This window comes from Cariama cristata, unplaced genomic scaffold, assembly GCF_000690535.1.
Source record: "Cariama cristata isolate BGI_N322 unplaced genomic scaffold, ASM69053v1 scaffold3491, whole genome shotgun sequence".
Classification (NCBI taxonomy): domain Eukaryota; kingdom Metazoa; phylum Chordata; class Aves; order Cariamiformes; family Cariamidae; genus Cariama; species Cariama cristata.
Window position 1 is genome coordinate 89341 of NW_009599691.1, and position 21452 is coordinate 110792.

The window sequence follows — 21452 nt, forward strand, 5'->3', positions numbered from 1 at the left end:
TGCGGAAAGAACGCAACAGCTTGGCTCGCCCAGCCATTCCCTCTGCGGCCATTCCAATAAACAGCCTTCCCCCTCTCTCTCTTCAACTCTTACCAGAAATTAATTATTTCAAAGGCTTCTGCTCCACTGTGAAATTTGGCTGAAGTTAGCTGATGGATTCAAAAATGGTGATGAGGAGGCTGAACAGGCAGCCTGATCATACAGTCCTCGTTTCCATAGGACTTATTTCCATAGGAAATGAGGCCAGAACCATTTATATCTAGATCGGTGGGATGAAGTCACACTCTCTACCTTTCTTCTCCCCACCCCACCAGGCTCCAACTCACAGCTCTCCTTCAGCATCGCGTCTGGGGACAGCGCGGGGCAGTTCAGCATCGACAACAGCGGGGTGCTGAGCATCAGGCAACCTTTGGACCGGGAAAGCCAGTCTTTCTACAGCCTCGTCGTGCAAGTCCATGACATGGCCCGTCTCCCGGCCTCCAGGTACACAAGCACAGCCCAAGTTTCAATTATTCTGCTAGATGTGAACGACAGCCCTCCAAGTTTTATCTCCCCGAAGCTGACCTACGTCCCGGAAAACACACCGATAGAAACGATTGTGTTCAAAGCGCAGGCAACCGATCCCGACAGCGGTCCGAACAGCTACATCGAATACAGTCTGCTCCGACCTCTGGGAAACAAATTCAGCATCGGCACTATCGACGGTGAAGTGAGGCTTACCGGGGAGCTCGACAGAGAAGCCGTGTCCAACTATACCTTAACTGTGGTAGCCACAGACAAGGGCCAACCATCCCTTTCTTCATCTACTGATGTGGTGGTTATAGTCCTGGACATTAATGACAATAACCCACTTTTTGCCCAGAAACTTTATAAAGTAGAGGTGGGGGAAAATACTTTGACAGGGACGGATTTAATCCAGGTGTTTGCTGCGGATGGAGATGAAGGTACAAATGGGCAGGTCCGCTATGCCATCGTGAGCGGAGATGCCAATAACGAGTTTCGGATCGATTCTGTGACGGGGGTAATAACAGTTGCCAAGCCTTTGGACAGAGAGAAAAAGCCCTCCTATACCCTGACTGTTCAGTCGGCTGACCGTGGGAGCAGCCCGAGGACTGATACCACGACAGTCAGTATTATTCTGAAGGATGTCAATGATTATATCCCCACATTTGAACTTTCTCCCTACTCTGTGAACGTCCCTGAAAATTTAGAGACACTCCCAAAAGTTATTCTTCAGGTTAGTACATTCAGCAAATAAATATGTATTTCCTACAATTATTAGCATGCCTTAGTATATGGTATTAATGCATAGTGTCTTTCCTCCAAAATTAAAAAGGCACAAGAAAAATTAAAAAGTTGCCTCTTGGCTGTAATCTAACATGTGGTGGTTGTTGACTTGTTTTCCTTTTGGTTTATTTTGGGGGGGGGTGTGTGTGCATGTTTTTTAGCAAAAGTTTGTATTATACCTTGGAGTTTTGTTTGTGTTTTCCTTATCTTTCTACCTACATTGGGACTTTAAGAGTTTGCACTCTCTCTCTCTCATCTGAATCTCAACTTTCATGCAACAGTTCTCTCAATCTGATCGTTGCCTACATGGGATGAGGCTCTGTGCCAAACATTGACAGAGCACTAAATGGATTCAGCCAGCAGGATATGCGATGCTTGCTTTGATATGGAGCTCAGTCTATACAAGATCATCTGTGGTTTGCACTGAGCCCCAACACAGTCTTTACTGTATTTATACTTGAGAAAAATAAGTAGTCAATGATTTAATATTTTCAAACTATGCTTTAAGTCCATCACCACTGTGTCAAGTCATTTTTACAATTACAGCTAATTTATAGTGGCCCTTAAAGCATTTGGATTAATTCAATACGTTCATTTGGATTATTGTCATAGAGAACATTTGCTTTATCCCGATGAAATTTTATAGACCCTGCACTCATCAGTTCTTGATATTTCTTCCTGCTTGTTTGCATTGCTTTTGTAGGTTGTAGCAAGGGATGATGATCAAGGCCTAAACAGCAAGCTTACGTATGTGCTGGTGGCTGGAAATGAAGAAGGAGCCTTTACTCTCTCGGCCAGCGGAGAGCTGCGCTTGGTGCAGAGCCTGGACCGGGAGGCAAAGGAGCAGTACGTACTGCTGATCACAGCTGCTGATGCAGGTAAAGCAAGCAGGCAGTCTCTTCTGGTGAAATCTTCTTGTCACTTGAGAACATTGCATTCTAGATAGAGGGGAAAAAAAAAAAAATTTCATGGTGGTCTGAAGCTTTAGGGGATGGAGGTTGCTACCTAAACTTCAGTTTAGAACTCCATAGGGAGAACTGGACTTACCTAATGTTGAAGGGAATTTGGTTTCTGGAAATCAGGATTTTATCCTTAACGTCTAGTTGTCTGATATTAGTAGGACTCACTACAGATTTAGGTTGGTTTTTGCCCTGCAGTAGTAAGTGGTCCTACTTAGGTCACAACAGCCTCATGCATGGTGCCCAGTCTTAAACAGCGAAACGTGACAATTGAAAAACAATGTAAATGGCAGTAAAACCCAATATAGTGTTGTCATCAGAAATATGCGATTAATGGCCGAAAAATAGCTATGGACTACTCAGTTAATCTTACAGAAATCTTACCGTGGAAAAGTAATGATAATTTACATTTCAACATTTTAATTTTCTGCTCTACTCAGCATCCAGTCATACGTTTGCTCCAGAATCCCAAATGTATCCCAAGTTCCCTCAGTTTAGAACAGGACATGAATTCTTATTATGAAGATTAATTACACTTTCACTTGAGGTGTTTGAGCACAAAATTTTGGTTTCAGATTTTAGTATGAATATTAGTAATGAAGACTTCCTGCATCATATTCTGGACTGATCTCCAGTCCCCCATGGCCTGATGGATTTTATTTACTGCAGAACTTGTTCTTACTTTCTAATAATAAAAATAGAAGCAAACCCAACTTGTTGACAAGTGGATACAATTTTGTTTTCTGCCATATTGTGTGCAGTATCTTGTGTCAGTGACAGTATCTATGGCTTGTATTTTCCCATTGCAGCAGTGCTCAGGTATTTCACAGTCTGAGCACAGCTGAAGCTGCGAAATGCAGTTTTAGGACTTGAGGTATCGTTTGTCTTGTACTTTGGCTAGAACTGCTGTATGCTTTGTATTTTTTACACTGGCTTTCCATTACTCTGTGGCTGCAAACTACTCACTTGTGACTTGGACTTGCTTGGGCTTGAACGTCCTTATGTTCCTTCAGAAGCTGGGGCTGGATTTGTAAGGGAAAACAGATCCTTTATGTCTGTTTACTCTCCCAGTCCAAGTTGGCAGGAGTCAGTTAGGACTGTACAGAATTTATTAGCTTGACATACAGAATACCCGAAGACTGCTCTGATAAGGGGTATCACATGGCCAACAATTACTGTCCTCCTTGGAAGAGGAGGGGAGCAAGAAGTCAGTTGTACCCCACACCTAGCACCATGTGTAAGCCAAGAGTTTGACAAGAGCACAATCTTTTCCTAGACTGGTTCCTAAAAAATATGAAATCCAGGAGATTCACCCAACCATACTAAATGAAAATATTTATTTGTGTTGGGAGATCTCTGTTTGAGATAATCCAGGGGAGACTTTAATTGTGCACGGGGCCTTTACCATAAGTGACTGAGAACAGCAGTGTATTTTATTAGTTCCTATGTTTAAACATGTAGATATGCTGATTAAACACTGTTTGAGGCTGGGATTTTTTTTTAATTTGCTGTGTTCTTATAAGAATTAACTCACAAGTTGTTATTCCTTCCTGTCAGTGTTCAGAAGTGGCATAGTGTTCAGAAGCAGATATTCAGTAGTAACTTTAAGCTACATTTAACTATTCTACTGTATTTAAATTCACAATCTGACTAATCCACAGTTAGTGTGATTTGGTATCATTTTCAACCAGCCTGGTGAATAATGTTAGATAATATCTTCTGATTAGACTGAAGATTCATTCTTAATTCCTGCCATCAAAGAATGTATTTAAAACTATGTTAGTCATGATTTATCTAAATTAAATCATCACAGGAAAGTGTCCAGCTTCAGTAGAAGTCAATGCCAGAACTTCCCTTGATTTCATGGAAGCGGGATGTGGACCATAGTCATAATAGATACTTTAAGTAGTTTATTACGTTATTAAGAAATTCTAGGGGATCCCTGTTACATTTGAATTAGCCATACTGAGTTCAAGCAGTCTAGATGGTAAAGAATACTCTGGGTATAATTCATTGCAGATCTCTTAAATAGCCATGTTTGTCACAATAATGTGGAACAAATGGACCAAGTTACTGACTCCAGGATATCTGTCGTGCTCCATCTCAAATTTTATATTACTATAAATTACATTATCATACACAGAATGCGCATGTACTTCTGTAGACATTTAGCAGCTAGGTTGGAAAAATATTATATGGGAGGAAGCCTTTATAAAAGAGTTGCAGCTTATCAGAAGAATGTCTTTAAAAAATGTATTTTTTAAAATATCCAAAACATCACAAAAGCTACTGGTATGGGTATGTGACAGGTATCAAGGTGGTAACACACTGACCTTTGCTAATCAGTGCTTGCTTCATTAAGTCAGGTAGTTCTGGCTATACTAGCAGGAAGATGGCAATGACACAATCTTGAAGTGGGCAAGAAGAGTGTTTTGAGTATTATGTTCTTGAGCAGCTGCTAAATATTTATAAAAGAAACTCTCACAGGCATGTCCAGCTCTTTGCTTAATGTAACTATTCCTTTAGACTGTTAGTTTGTATTTGTTTGATAAAGCTTAGAAAGAAGGATTTTATGTAGAGACAATTCAACCAGAAACACACGTGCAAAATGAGTAGCGCTCCTCTGTAGGAAAGCAATGCCTGCCAAAATGTTGAAGAAAGCAAACTTGTCTAAAATTATGTGCATCCATATTATCTTTGAAAATAAATCAAGGGAAAGGTATTATACTTTGCACTTTGAGTTTGGCTTTTATTAGCTGTAATAAACAGTCTTTCGGATTGTCTTTAGCACCCCAAGCAGCAGTCTTGCCATATACGTTGCATCTTATTTAGGTGCGAGTTTTTTGTTGGTATTTTTTGTTTTGGGTTTTTTTTTTTTCATAGATAAAAATCATGGTAGACATCCAGATGCAGTTAAGTCTGGAAATGTCTGAGTAGCACATCAAGGGCAAAATTTTGTTTATCCAATCTGCTTCCCATTTTAATTAGGATCTGCATCTCAGTTTTTATAGGCTACATTGACTGGTTTAAAACATTAAAAGATTATATTCTGCTCCTATAGAAATCTATGCCAACTCTTCCCTTTCTTTCAAGGAAGCAGACACAATACATACTTAGAAGCACCTTTAAACAAAAGAAGTGATGGATTCCCAACTTATTTTTGGCTGTCGTCCTGATCTCCCTATGCATAATCAAGGATTTCTTACTTTTCTTATGTTTATTATAACTTCATCAACTTGTGACTGTGGTTCTTATAGTGTTACCCTAGCCTGTGTATGGGGAAGCTGATGGAAGAAGAAGGATTTTTAATTTTCATTATTTTTATCTAGAGGTGTCAGTCCAATGTACTGAAAACAATCTGTGGCCTCAGAAGGGGCAGCGGCCTTGGTGTAGTGGCTGTTATTTCAGTACCTTATGGGTTTTATAGCACGTATTGGCAGCACGTACACTGAGTCAATTTGTAGGAGGTGAAGGATTAGGACATTGCGAAGCAGCAGCCCGCGTAGCGTTGAGCCATCAGGGCTGCACGGGATGCGGTGCCTGTGCTGGTTCAGAAATCCCTGTGCTTTGTCACACCGTGCAAGCGTCCTCTTCCAGACCCCAAATCTCAGTCCTGGGCACGTGAGAAGAGTTGTTGAGTCATTAAGAGTTAAGCTACTCATAAGCGTGCTGGGCGGGTCAGATGGGGACCGCTGGTGTGACCACATGCACCAGCAATGGAAATTTGGGCAGTTATTGAAAAAAAAATGCTTTCCCAAACAAGAGCTCCCCTCAGACCCAGAGAAGTCAGTCATGATACATGCATCGTCCTGGCTCTGGCCCAACTATTCCTTGGCCTTGCCTGCTAATCCTCCACCCAGTCCTCAGGGTCGGCAGAGAGTCTTCCCTCCAGTCCCGGGGAAGGAGGGAAGGAAAAGACTGATAAAACATTTTCTGGTGCTTGTCCCAGTGATTTGTGGCCACACAGCCTGCTTCGTGCCCAGTTTCCACAAGACAGTGTGCACAAAGGTTCTTGATTTCAACCTTGTTTTATCATCACTCTTGCCTCACTTCTGCACTTCCACCCTGCTCTCTGTTCTGCTGGGTCTCAAATATTAGGCTGCCGATCTAGGCAGTGGGGATTTACTAAGACACGCAAAGCATCCATCACTGGGAACACTCAGCATCTTCCAGAGCTGTACACTTGCGGCTTTGGTCAAGAAATAAAACATAGTTCAACCCCAAAGTTCAGCCATCCCAATTCAGAGCCCCTCTTGCAGCACAAGCTGTAAGACCGGAGTGCATGAATTATAAATACAGTGACAGGCAAAATGATGGACTGTGGAATAACATGGTAGTGTTTAGATTTCTGATGCTCCCCCAAAAATGTCTGCTAACATAAACGCCAAGAAACCTACATGCGATTATTTGAATGTCTCTTTATGGGTCTGTTTCTACAATGTAAATAATTTGTTTTGCTTCGCTATACCCTTCTTTGTAGCAAAAGGGTTGGGAAAAGAGACTTTCTGATTTTTTTTTTTCCTGCTCCATCTGGTGGGGACGCAGCACTGGGTAAACATTCAGTTCTGGCACCATGACAAGAACTGGTGCAGCCGCTTTTATCATCCCTATCTTTAACTCTTTGAGCAATTTTCTGGAGCAAATGTTAGCATTCCAACAGTCGTCCTCCTTTTATTTATTGGTTGCAGGAATGTCGAGTAGCCCATCTGGAAACGTCCTAGCTATCCAGGACTACTGTTTAAATAAACTGCAACCCCCATATCTTGATTTGGTTGGTCAGAATGTCACATTTCCACAACAAAATCAAAATGTAATGTTTCTAATTAGAAGCTGTGTTCCTATGGGGTTTTTAAATATTTTTTTTTTAAATAATCTTATTTACTGATTTAGATAAATAGTTCTGAAAGAAATGAATCAGTGGTCTGATTATTATATTTAGTTAGCTGTTCTTTGTATACATCCCTGGCCTGTATGAAAAACCACCATGTGTTTTTTCTTTAGAAAATGTTGGCCCCCCAACTTATGCATTCTTTCCTTCAAGAATGCAGGAGGGCAACCAAGCAGAGAGGTTATATCCTCCTCAGGAATTCTCTTTTGAGAAAGGCTTTTGGTTCCCTTCAATCCTAAAATCAAATGAAATCTGACAATGTAGTTGTATAGTTTTTTAACACATTTTAGGATATTTCCCAGTTTGGGGTGATAAGTACAGGACAACTCTATTTTCTAGTAATGGTAAGAAAGTCTCGAGGGTTAACATTGTGTGAGATTTATGTGACTGGGCTTAAAGACATTTATACTCACCCTGTTTTCTTAGCATACACTGTATTTCTGCTTAACAAGCAGTCTACAGTGTGAAAAGAGGTTGCCTAAAAAGAATGAGTTGCATTTTTAAAACAAGTTCAGCTATTTGTAAATCTTGGTGCTGTCAAAACAAACAAACAACTCACAAATTTCAGTTAGAAGTGCCCTGTTTTCCATGCTTTCTGTGCTGTATCTAAATATACACATTGCTTCAGGCTTCGGTGAGCTAAACGAAGCTGATGTATGCTTACCTTGGTGCTTAGCAGTTTACATGATGATTGCTGTCTTCTATGGTCTTGTTTTATGCCACAGCTGTTTCGAAATGAATATTGGTTTCTGTCCCAGGTCCATTTATTTCCTTGCCCTTATGGAAGGTCTTCCTTGTGTCAATGCTGTCTACTTCAGTCTAGTTTTACTGGTTTACTGTTTTACTAGTTTTATTATTTTTGGTTTTTAATTCTGGTAGTAAAACTATTGTTTTAGTAGTTTTGCATGATTTTTTTAAAATTTATTTCTAAATCACACCGTGGGAGAACTGAAATGGCAACAAATTCATTGGTGAGTTCATAGTGTACATTTTGTCTTACCATCATCTAGAATCTGGAGAGAAGAGAATTGAGAGTGGCTTTTTGTAGTTGTGGGAAGCTAATAGCAGGATCTTACCCTTTCACGGACAGTAGAAACTGTTAGCACTTTACAGTATTTTTCTAGAAGACAAAAACACAAAAAGCTATTTAGGAAACAGGTTTATGGCAAAGTCAATTCAATGTCTCCGAGAGAGTTGGAAGAGAGCGTGTCCATGTCTATATGATGTGACACACTTACTCCCCGAATGAGATGAGGGCTTTAACCCATCCCTTCAGAGAACCTCACCACGAGATGCGCAATCCAGCCCCAGAGTACCATTTGAGGGATTTAGTCTTGTATTTGGAATTAAACCTTCATTATTACATCACTATTTTCAAAATAGTTCAGCAGAGCCTCTGGGCTAAATCCAAGCATATATGTTCTCTGGGATGGGGTGCGGGAGAGACGTATATTCAGGTTGGCAGGTTGGCCAGCACAAGCTGAAATATCTGTGAAAACTATGAAAGTTTTTCACTCAGGTTAAAATCATTGACAGAGCTTCAGTTTTGAAACTAAACCATTGGTTTCAAGCTTCAGTTCTGAAACCATCAAACTGATGGTGGATTTTATTTGGACGAGGCCGGCAGAGTTAGAAATACATGTTAAAGATGTTTATTCTCTATAGTTCAGACATACTTGTGGAGTTTTAGAAAAGTCCTCAATTTAAGTGCATACCTCTCCATTCAAACATTTCTCCCTTTCTGCTCTCCGTTGGGATTGTGGAGAATCCAGTGAGTAATTGACAGGCCTGTTTAGGATGGGATGAACTGCTTCTAGCTGAGGTTTGTCCAGTGAACTGTTTTCCATTTCACTGCATTCAACAAAACAAAAAGAAGGGAAATTATTTTAAATAATGTAAGATCTTCTAATTTGCTGTTATTAATGTATATGTAAAATCAACCGATTACTAAACTATAGCCTTTAGAAGCATTATTCTTTAGAAACAGGTCTTCTGGGATTATGCATTGACAGAGACAGAGGCAAGAAGGTTCAGAAACTGGGGTGTTGGAAGAGAGCCAGCTATGGCAGAACTGATGTGGGAGGGGGCATTCAGCACAGTGTGTGCATGTTTGTGCTTTGCAACATAAAAACCTGCAGACTATCTGCACAAAAATATAGGAATGTTATTCAGGTCCAAGTGGTGTGTAGGAGAACTCCATAGGCTCTACCTCAGTATGGATGCAAATCCTATTTTTGTTTTGTTGGCTGTTTTGTTTGGTGTTGTTTTGTTTTTTTTTTTTGAATAGACAAGCAGAATCCTAATGAGGTTAATGTACTTCTCTTCTAGAGTCTAGGAAAGCATAAGATAAGATGTAGTAACACAGCCAAAAGTTTTAATTTCTCTACAGACATTCTTGGAATTATAGTTGAAAATATCAGGTTTTATTAGGTAACTAAATCTTGTGCCTCTTTGTATCCCTCATAAGTAAAAGAAACCCAGACTATTGGTAGAAAGATCGTTATTATTAAGAATTTTTAGTTAGTCGTAAATGTTGGAGAGAATTGTTTTTGTCCCTTTAAAGGAACGTAATTATATGCCACCTGAAAAGCCTGAGTGTAGATGATGGTCAGTCTTATTCTATCAAGTTACCTCATCACTAATGAGGTAAACAGGAGTATCCAGTAATTCAGTGTTGTATCTCATCATCCAGAGTTTCTTACAAGAATCTTGTAAAAATAACAAAGGGAAAAAATAGAAATAAAGGGCTACAAATACCAGGTTTGCCAGGGATGCGTGTGCCATGAAGTGTCAAAGCTGATTTCTGCTCCTTCTTAAAGTGATAATCTACTAAAAAGCAATTAGCATCACCTTTAATGCAGGATTACAGATTTATCTGATTATTTGGAATATTTTCAGTCATAAATTGTAAAAGTATTGATCTATCGTAAGCTGAGAGCAACTGCACTATGCACTGTACTGTATGGAAGACACTTCAAAGAAGTTATTACCACTCTTTTGCAAGTAGGGATATTTTTTTCTCCTTTATTTCCGTCCGTGTTGGGATGAAAATTTCCGTCGCACAGTTGGGAAAAAGGCCTTTCTTGCTTTGGTTGAAATACCAGTTTTCTCAAGTTGTGTGATTGTATCTTGTGTTAATTTCTTGAATGTCACCCCCATGTTCACAAAAGACTCATGGGCACTTACCATAATATGTAGCAAATATGAGTGGGATGCGGTCACTTTTGGGGCATGCTCAAATTAGTGTGAAGTTCATTAAACAAGCCAGTTATCGCCCTGATCCTCAGTCTCATCTCACATGCATGGTTGTAAGATCTACTTCTCCTCTGAGTCCTACCACTGTTGCAGTACAGCTTTATTGAGTGTATATTGCAGTCAGGCAATGTTACCAGTAAAGAGTTTACTGTGAACATGTAGGGAGGGAGTGATGAAAAAGGAAGAACTGAGCATATTAAATATGCCAGAGCAATTCAATTTTCATTGAATTTTGCCATGGTACAGAAAAACAGTGTACAATATTGAGTCGAATGAAAACATGACTGCCAGATCTTTAAGCTATCTTTGCTGCTGTTCTGGGGGGGTTTTTTGACCTTTTTTTTTTTTTTTTTTTTACTTAACTATTATTTCTTCACTTCTTGGTGCTAGTTTGAGGGGAAAAAAGTGGATATATCTCTTTGAACAAAGTTTCAGGTAGATTTATTTAATCTGGAAACAAGCTAGAATATTATGCTTAATATGTAGGATTTAGTAGACAATTGAAAATTTCAAGGAAAAAAAGAATTGTCAGTTTGTAAATTTCAGGCTGTTACACCTCTCTTATCTCTTCATTCATCCATTTTGCTATGATTAGTTTGGAAGTTTTAAATGAAAATTAATTTTAAATTATTGTCCTTCTGCTTACGTCACTTTATATGAAATTCTACTTCAAATGTGCTAATGAGTTCGCTGAATGTAATCTGTTTTGCAGAAGACTAAGATAACTAGAGTACTCGTTATGCCATGCAATTTCTCAGCCTTTGAGAAATACTAAGATTTTTCCAGTCTTGGTGTTCTTAAACCATTTTTTAAATTAAACATTACACTTTATAAATTGAAAGTCTGCTAACTCATTCTTCAAATACAAAGCTACAATTTCAGGAAGCCTTAATTGCAAGGATAAAACAAGTAAATCACGCACATGTTGCCTGAACACTTATCCCGCTGGTTAATCTTCACTATTTGTACAGGCTGTTTTTAAAGCATAATTCAAACTCCTGCATTACAGGAATTTTGCTGTGGGATATTCAGGAGTCACACACAGTCAAAAAATTGCCTAAGTCAGCAGTCCCTGCTGGAGCCAGCTTCTCTACTCTTTCTGTTTACAGCAATAACTTATAACAAGGAGAAGTAATTTTGTGGTTTTAAGAAAATATTTTTTTAAATGTCTCTGCCTTTCTTTTAAGTTGCGGTTCCACTTTCTTGAAATCTTACTTTGGTCTCCAGAGGCGTTGGTGGTGCACACAATCACGCCTGCCCTCCCAGAACCGCCTGTGCTGTGGGAGCAGGGAGATGCACCCTTATGGCCAGTCACTTGCCAGGTTTTTGTTATACTCAGCTGTGAAAAATTTTCCTTAAAGATTCATTTTCTGAAACATATTTGGAAGAAGTCAACTTCTTGCTCTGGAGATAAATGCAGTTGTGGCTAAGAAAGTATGCGTCTTTGCTGAGCATCATCTCCAGTGACCTGTACCTTTGGTGTTAATAGATTACAAGTGCATGTCGAGGGGTTTATGGCACATGGGATTAATGCTTGTGCCTTTCGTGGAAGGAGGACAAAACCTGACAGCCACAAGTCGCTAACTGCTGTCTGCTTATGTCAACAACCCTGTATCCAGCTTACGCGGTGGGCGGTGGAGCAGGACTCTTTCTGCCTTTCCTTCATACATTTTGAAATTTGCTGAACAAAAGCAGCAACGGGCAAAAATGCTAAACTGGAGGAATATGTTATCTACCATTTTTCAGATGTGTAAGTGGTAAGTTTATGATGATGTGCACTCTGTGTAGAAAGACTTTGTTACATGGAACAGCTTGAAGTTGTGCTAAATATATACTGTAGTTTTGCTTTATTCCATATGTTTGGTTTTCGATCTGTATCTGTGTCCCAGCAGCTCCAGCTCTGGAATAGTGCCGCAACTTTTTTTCCTCTCTGATTAAACAGCTGCAGGTAACTTGTTCTGATGAGCAGATCAGAGGAAGAGGACACGGATAGGGAAATGCATATATACAGCAGAGGACTTAAAACTGTCTCTGTGTGCGCGTGCAAGTCCCATCCTTTCAACAGCATATTAACTGTATTGCAATGTAATGTTGCCCCTGTTGTGAAACTGCAAAGCTCAGTGAATTCATAGGATGCAGTCAGTCAGGAATTTTGATAGGAAACTGTCCAAATTTAAAAATAATGTCGATAAAATCGGATGAGAGTTCCCATCTTGCATCGCTCTCTGGGACAAGGATTTCTTTTGCACTGTCAAAACGTGTGTGTGTGTGCGTGCATGTGTGTCAGCCTAAGTGTGGCTGGACATGTCATTGCTTGAACAAGGTTGGATTCTTGTCTAGTGAATTTTTTTACTTTTGATGGCTTATGTTCCCAAGTTTAGGTATGTTTGCTCCCAGTTTCTTTAGGCTGGTAGATTAGGGGGGATTTTGAAGTTGGATTCTTGTCTAGTGAATTTGTTTACTTTTGATGGCTTATGTTCACAAATTTAGGTATGTTTGCTCCCAGTCTATTTAGGCTGGTAGATTAGGGGGGATTTTGAGTGTTCTAATATCTGATGCAGTACAGAAAAATCTTTTTTTTTTTTCTTGTCAGATAATCCTTGCAAAAGTGCAGATCTATCCCAGCAGTTCCCTTGGGTTTTGAAGTACAAGTTCTGTTAAATCAGCTTTGAGAACAACTACTACTTTGTACCTAACTATGAGAAAAACTCAGATTTGACACACTCAGAAATTTGGAAAATCAGGGTTCTTGCATGGTGTACTTCACTAGTCACCCACTGAACTGAATGAGGGTAGGGCTAACTTCTAAGCTTTTTTTATGTTCGTTTATTAGCTACACATTTCAGCTTTTGTCTCAAAATATACTAGGTTCACTCATTTGTTAAGACTTAGTGTGGAAGCCTGTAGTGAAAAATTGGGTAAGAAGAGAACAAAATGCAATCAACATATCCAGCCAGGATGAATATTTGTGGTGTAATCTTGTAAAAAGAACTATTTTTTTCATTTTGCATATGTACTTTCTTTTCTGTTCCTGGTAAATAAGTTAATTTAAGGTTATCGTGTTTCAAATCAAGCTTCGTCTGCACTAGAAATCCAAAGTTTAATGCAAGCTAGTTGCATTTTAACTCAGTCTAGCTCCATATTTATTTTAAAACTCACCAGTTGTGTGAGGCTCAGCACACCCTGTCTGCATTTAAATGCATTTAGAAAGATTGGACTCTTTATTGTGAGAAAGGCCTTGTTTACTTGAGTGAAAAAGTTAATGCTCTGTAATAACACATACAACTTCTAGTCCTGGGACTCATTGACTGAGTGTTTGACTGGAAAAGTGAAAGCCGCTTTGTTGCAAAGCAACACATTTCAGTGAAGCAAAAATTCCATTTCTGTTAAATCGCTTTCCAATTTTCAGGATAATGATGTGTTTAATTTACCACAAAACATGGTAAACTGCCTACAGTATGAGTTTCAATTAGTCATTTAGATTCATTTTATTTAATTTTAATCCCTTTTTTACATTTTAGTGAAATGTATCTGTAGGTTTTTTTGCTTAAGTTTATTGTTAGTTTTCTAGCACTTAATTTTGATATTTTCATGCTGGCGAAAACTTTGAGTTTCTGGTTTCTGAAAGGAATGATAGTTTTACTATCTGCTATGCTAACCATGGCACAGGCAGGACCCAGAAGCCTTTAAAGCGTCAAACAGTATGTGGATAACATGCTGAACACATTCTCCTATTTCTAATTTTTACTGTTAACCGTACAGTACCACACAGCTGAGATAATTTCCAATAGCATCATCTTTTCCTGAGCTTTCTTGAAGAATGTAAATGGCTTTGCAAGTTTCCTTCCATGGTTTTCTTTTACAACTCCAGTCCACTAAGTACTTTGATCATTCCCCACTCCTCCTGGTGTCCAGCTATGGTGTGGAGAGCTGAACATACACTGGAGCAGACGGTACCATGTGTTTGGGGGTTACAGGGAGCCGAGACAGCTTACCTTCCCCGTTCCCCAGGACAAGGGTGGGTGAACATAGCAAGTGGTACTCCTTTCTTCTAAAAGTGAATGAGTAGGCCAAGGCGAAAGTGAAAGTAGTCTTTAGGTGCATCCCTTGTGGATGACTTTGTGGCTCATAAGCATTTGCATGAATTAGGGGCATGAGTGACTTCCCGTGAGTTCACCCAGAAATGTGTGTTGTCCTCTCTTTGGTGGCTATCCTGCATTTGAGAAATAGAAATGGCCACATTAAACGGTATTTCGTCCACTGTCACCTTCCTGCATTTAGTTTCTTTTCTTGTGTTGCTGTACGTAGCCAATATTTTTCATCCCCCTTCTCCTGGATGGGGGGAAGAAAAAGTTTGAGAGGGCTCGATTCTGTGACCTATGAAGAACTTATAAAGAACTTGTTAATACTTTTATTCTGGAAAGTATATTGATATTAGTACGCAGTGTCGCCAAGGCAGCCAAGCTAGCTGTAATGAATGAATCAATCACACTGAATGAAAATTGAAAGGCAGTTTTTCCAAATGAAAAATCTTAACTTGCCCAATACAAGGGTGGCTGTATAACCAAAGGCAAAGATCACTTTCCAATCACTTCTAACCTCACACATTTCCAATATCATCATGTTTTTGTGGTGATCAGCCACGACAAGCGTTGGTGAGTGGGGTGGAAGACCATCTTGGTAGGTCTTTGCCAGTCTTGCCTTGCTGGGAGAAGATAGGTTCTGCCCCCATGCTGCTGCCTGCCTACCCCACGGCCGTTTCTTCCCGTCACCTCCTCAAATGTCCCACACAGAGAGGGGAGCCACAGCCCAGCGCTGGCCCAGCCTGAGGTGGCCTCTTGTAACCTCCCCCCGTAACTCGTCCTCTACCGTGGGCCTCCAAGGAGCAGACTCCCAAGGTCTGCTCCTTCTCTTCATCCCCAGACACATGTTTACTTGCAGATGTAAGCAAAGAGCTTAAATTTTTGGAAGAACATCCGTGGGAAGCAATTTTCTTCCTGAACTCAGCGTTACTATTTTGACACTATCCCAGGTTAATCTTTATTTCAACAATGACATGTGGACGTTTGTGGGACTGTCTGCTTAATGTATATGTACAGCTGTCACCTAGAAAATAAACTGTTCGGTTCATAGAAACAGACCACAGCACACAGAGATGGGAAATTCAAAATAATAATAATATATTAATGTCATCGTCTTTTAAATTTTAAAGATTTGATAGTCACTGAACAGTCAATCCAATCTTTCCAATTTAGTTCACATAGTTAGCTTTATGTTCTCCAGTTATTAATCATTTAATGGTTCTTTCATTCCTCCACCTTTCCAGAAAACTTTTTTTCGATGTGGATATCCTAAGCCTCTGTGAGATATGATACTTTGAGCTTTGAAAAAAACTAGTAGTAGCATAGCACTGGAGAAATGCTTTAAATAAGAGGTGTCTGACAAAGAAATAAGTTATTGCTTCTGCTGAAAAATAGTTCAGACTATTATCAAAACTTGGTAGAAAATTTAGTGCAAGTTCACTAATGGAAAAGTGTATGTTTCTTTGTGACTCTAGCCCTCAGGTCTGTTTGTAGGAGTACTCAGTGTCGTGTGGCTGTGTACAGCAATTTTATATAGGTTGTAACATGTCTGGTTTATTAAAAACAGTTTGAGGGCATCTTAAGTGTTTGGCTAATATTGCAAAATTTACAGAACATTTACTACACGTATTTATGCAAAATATTAAGTGCAGTTTGAAGAAAAAAGGGATGGTGCTCTAGCATAATAAGAATAACTGACTTGGGGAAGATTTGCTATCGAAGCAAAACTAAGAAATCTGGGAACTCAGCCTGACCATGGAAACTACTTCTCTCACCACAAAAATGACATGTACATTTTATGAAACCTACTTATTACCGGGGCCAAATCCTGTGGTCCTTATTCAAGCACAACTTTCACTGAAAGTTCACTGAGGACGGTAGAATTTGGCCCCAAGCTATTTCTTTTCCATAGAAAATTACTTCATTTGTAATTTCCTCTTCTTATATTTCTCAGTTACTGCAGAAATGTGAGCTAGTCATTTAATTTCAACTGAACAAAAGCTCTGAGGATTCTCTGTGAAATTGCAACTTTATCTTTCACTGCAATAGAATAAAGGAGTAAATTTGTGGACGTGATGTTTTACTTAGAGGAAAAAAAAAAATTTGGATAACTACATAGACAGGAAACCGATGTAAATACGTCAGTTTTTCCATCTGAGTAAAATGAGAAAGATTTGGGGTTTTGAACTGAAGAGCAGTGACTTGGGATGTTAAAACCAGCTGAATTAATATTGGACTTCTGGGATGTTTCTGTGAGCACAACACAGCCACAAGCTAGCGCTGAATGAGATCTGGGTTACTTACATTACCCTAGCTAATTTTATTAGTATGGTGCTCAACCTTGGCTGGCATATTCACTACTCTGAGGCTAATATAAATATGTCCATCCTGTGCTGCACAGTGCCTTGTAGGTGCATCCGATGGAGAGGTGGAATTGGAGAATAATAGCACGGAATATATAGGGGGCTGAGGCGAGGGCTGGGATTTGACCCTTGGGGCATTTGTTTGGTACCCTGCAAATTCAGATTCCTCAGAGAGGAAAGGGGGCCGGGGCTGTTTGGGTTCAAATGGCTGAGTCAAAAACTGCTATCAGTGTAATCCTTAGCAGCAGAATATCCATAGCCCGTAAGCAGCTATTACCTCTGGCATCCCTTTCGACCATTTCCATTATGTGACCAAAGGCATAATAGCCATGCAGGAGGAAGAACAAACCCATTGCAATGTTTTGCTGTTAGCATATGATGATGCAGTACTTTGCCAGCAGATGTGAATGCATTCTTCCCATTCTCCTCTCTTCACCAGTCCTCTGAACATAGCTAGCACGGCACTGAGCTCAGTGCTCCCAACCAGGACAGGGCCAGCCTGTAAAGCTGCGCTGGAGCTAGTCCCGTCACCCCAACATTGGGTTACAGAGCTGTGCTGGAGCTAGTCCTGTCACCTCAACGTTGGGTTACACAGCTGTGCTGGAGCTAGTCCCGTCACCCCAACGTTGGGTTACAGAGCCGCGCTGGAGCTAGTCCCGTCACCCCAATGTTGGGTTACCTCTAAAGGCTCTGCCACTGCAGTTCATTTTTGTGAATAAACCAACAGCATGAATTTTCTGGCATTAGCTCTTTCTGCTAGCAAAAAATTTTAAAACAATGAGTTTTGGGTTTTAGCTGCAAGTTAGCTTTCTTTTCCAGACTGAGTTGCATTACTGATGCTCTTTGAATGTGACTTACCCAAGATTAATTTCTGAATTATGTATAAATTGTTTAATCACCTGTGAAACTTAACAACCTTCAACTTTTCATTTCATTAGCTGCGAGATAAATGTCAATTAAATGTGTTTGGAAGGCCGGAGCTTGATGACACATGCAGCAAACACCACTGAGGACTCTGTTTCATTTAATGCAGTAATAATAAACACTCCACAGGCAATATTTCAGCAATCAAGAACGCTTTAGCAGTCTTTTCTATCTATATGTGTTTGGCTAAATGACAAAATGGGGGGGGATGGGGACGGGACGGGAATAGAGGGTAAAAAATGAGTCAGACTTATTGCCTTAATGTAACCTTCCTGGCTGAAAGCATATTAATTGGCAAAATGAATTACCTCAGACGAGAGCAGAGAAAGGCCTCCATTGTGCGCAGCCGTGGCGTGAAACCTATACTCTTTGGCTTGCGAGTTCTTTCCTCAGTGTCGTGATCCGTCCCGTCCGATCAGCAGGCTTCAAAGTCAGCCTTGCAAGATTTATAGTACCTTTCAGTTGGAAGTTCTTTTGTTCAGTCCCTTTGTGCATTAAGCCAAGTTACTTTGAAGTATTTTGCAGTGGAAAAACCTCCTTCCCCTGCAGGAGCTGCTCCCAGCTTCTTCCCGTGATGCAGTGTGGTGGTACTTCAACCTGCAAGGGTTAACGTAGGGGAAAATGCGTTGTTTTTTCTTCTTTTATACAACAGTTTGATGTCTGGAGGCCTTGCCAGGACCACATGAGACCCAAGAGCAGAGCCTGCCTTCTTCCCAGCCCTAAGGTTGAGGTCCAGCAATAACCTTGGGTAGCAGCAATCCCATCATCTAAGGGGTTGGCAGGGCTGGGACAGTCACATGGGGGCTGCCTGTGTTTCATCAAATGACAGCCCCGTGTAACATGCTTGCCTTGCAGCAAGGTCTTTAAGCAGTCTCTGTCCCAAAGCTTTTCATTATCATCACTTTTTTCCCAGTCCAGCAAATGTTGAATTGTTGAATCTGTTTGAGATTGAAGGGGAAAGCGACGCAATCTTGGGTAAAACAGGCATGGTCATCATCTGTCTTTTGAGTAAAAGGGCCATAACTCATGTATTTTATGCTTCCCTATCACTCTCTTCCTCTCCTTTCTGTTAGGTATTCAAAGAAAGGAATGATCCCACTTTTTTTCAGGGACCCTCTGTGAGGAGCTTGGTTAGCAGATGTCTTGCTGATTCTTGGCTGAAAATAAGTGTAATAGACTGGCAAAACTAACATGAACTTGTAAAACTCTTCATTGTCTTTTTTTGGATTTGACAAAGGAAAAGCTTAAGAGAATAAACACTGAGCGATTGCCCATGAATAAACATGCGATTTCTCACTTGTTCCTGCTCATCAGAGTTAAGTGTTAGAATAACAAGAAGGAAGAAAAACGTAGGTTAAATAAGTTCAGGCCAATTTCCCGTAAGCCAATATCCCATCTGAGTGAGCATTATTTGCTTCTGTAGATGGTTGCTTCTACGGAGAAATTGAGTCTGAACGGGGCTGGAGACTGTGCAACCTTGTCACCCGTTCAGAAAAGGTCTCCCCAGGTCAGGGGTGCGACCGGCAGTGGAAAAGCCACGCGGAAAGCTGGGGTTTGCCACTATTTCCACTCTATTTGTTCTGCGGATAAATAAATTGAGGGCTGGAGTCTTCACGGCTGTCAGTGTGCCACCTTTGAACGTCTTCTTTTAGAGAAATAAGAAGGTCAACCACATGTTCAAATTGGTCCTAATTGTTACAGGAAGGCTTCTCAGAGGTTCCAAGCCCATCTTTTTCCACTGAGCTTGTATTACAAAATATTTCTGAAATTAGATGGAGCAAGAAAAATAACAACTTCTTTACTTTTTTTTTTCTTTCACAACTTGTACTTTATGTCGAGATGCCTTTGAAACAAATCTGAGCCTGTCCTATATGTTGAATTGGCTTTCTTGCTCTGTGAACTGTGACATGCTCAAGCGCTAGGCTTTAAATTGGGGATGGCAGACTCGGATTAGCACGGTGGTATTTGTAACCTCTAGCGTTTTGTATCCCGCTTTCCCGCAGGATCTCCTGCCCTCACTGGCACTGGAACCATTACTGTCACAGTGGATGATGTCAATGACAACGTCCCCACATTTGCCTTTAATGTGTATTCTGCCACTGTTCCGGAGGATGCTCCTACAGGGACAGATATTTTGCTTGTAAACTCCTCCGATGCTGATGCTTCTACAAATGCAGTTATTAGGTAGGTCATTTATTGTTGCTGTATGTAATACTGCCTCATATCTTGCCTGAAGATTTTTTTTCCCCAGTGTCCTTCACCAACATGCCAGAAAGCTGTAAGACACAAAAGGACAGCTGTATACGTGTAGCTAAATTATTTCAGCAAATCTGGCCTTTTTTTTGTTTGTGTATAGGCTTTTAGAATTACATTAAGGACAAGTAGAGTTGCAGTGTTATTTTAGTTTTTTACTAAGTGAAAAGCAAATTAGTTTAACTTGCACCTGAGTGTAAGTGTTAATAGGTTAGATTTGTATTTCTCAACAAGTATAGAGGTAGATGAATTTAGAAAAATAAAAAGAAATAAAAGAAACCCTGAAACTCCAAATAATATCATAAATGGATTAAGCACTTCAGCTTGCAGTCTATATATATACATTCTCTGCATAAAGGAATATGATATAGGCTGTGGATGATCATCACTACTGACTGCCATCAGCTTGTGTAGCCTTTGGAAAGGCTTTCACCTTCTATTTAGCATAGCTTTTAGAGTTGAGGCCTTGTAATGAAGTATATCGTTAACAGATACGAGATAAATCTTTTAAAATATATACCTGAAGAAGCTGAAAACCATTGTTCTTGGAGGCTGGCAAGCAGCTTAAGTATTAATCGAAGGAGCTTTCAGGAAGGGATTGGTGGGGAAGAGGAGGATGTACTTTTCAAACGTCATTTACAAATTTGCTACAAAAGCTGACTTTGGGGCAGAGTTAAATAATAATAATTTTTGTTCACTTATGTTCAAATGAAAGCGCTCACCCTAAAAAAATTACAAAATGTATTTGCAGCTGTAGTCATCTTTAAACTTTATTTTTTAAGCTAGACAAGCTTTTTTGCATAAAACTGTGCAAACAAGTGGATAGTGTTAATTTTGTGATAGCGTACATATGTTTGGGGAAGGCTTCAGTATCTTGTTTTGAACCTTAAATGGCTTTTCAAACCTAACTGTAGTTTAGATGACTGCTTCTCCAGACTAGGATGCATTTATAATAAACTAGCCGAGCAGGTACAATATCACCCAGCTTGCTAGTACACACGTTACGGGAGACACTGCAGACCGCTGAAGAGTCAACAGCAACCGGTACCTACCTTGCTGCTGCATTCACATCTTTTCATGTAGTAAGCAATTTTCACTGAAAGCCAGCATGTTCCTTGGCTAAATTTGATGGTCAGTTAATGTCTTGAGCTTAGAATGAAAATTACACAAGGTGAGGCATAAGGCTTATCCCATTCAGAAAACGAGTAAAAAGTTAGAATGTGACATTTTTGCTTTAAATACCAAACAGTTTGCAGAACTCAGTTGATGCAACTTAACTGGGTACTGGACTGAAAACTGACGCTGCCCAGTTTCACAGACAGGAGTAATGAAGATGCTGAGTGGCACTGACAAGCTGAAGATTGCCCACTGAGGACTGATTTATTGCGAATGGAATACGAAGCAGATGCTTATTAGTTATTAATTGGAAGGACACATAAGT

General features: G+C 40.0%; 1 protein-coding gene across 1 annotated transcript in view; it reads left to right on the forward strand.

The window, feature by feature from the left end:
• Window positions 1-21452, forward strand: part of FAT4 (FAT atypical cadherin 4) — a gene marked incomplete at both ends in the record, with an annotated part of 121093 nt that overhangs the window by 89335 nt on the left and 10306 nt on the right. The window contains 3 exons of the mRNA XM_009709765.1: window positions 315-1237; window positions 1991-2165; window positions 19762-19942. Of these exons, the coding sequence (XP_009708067.1) occupies window positions 315-1237; window positions 1991-2165; window positions 19762-19942 (1279 nt within the window). The remainder of the gene's footprint in view (window positions 1-314; window positions 1238-1990; window positions 2166-19761; window positions 19943-21452) is intronic.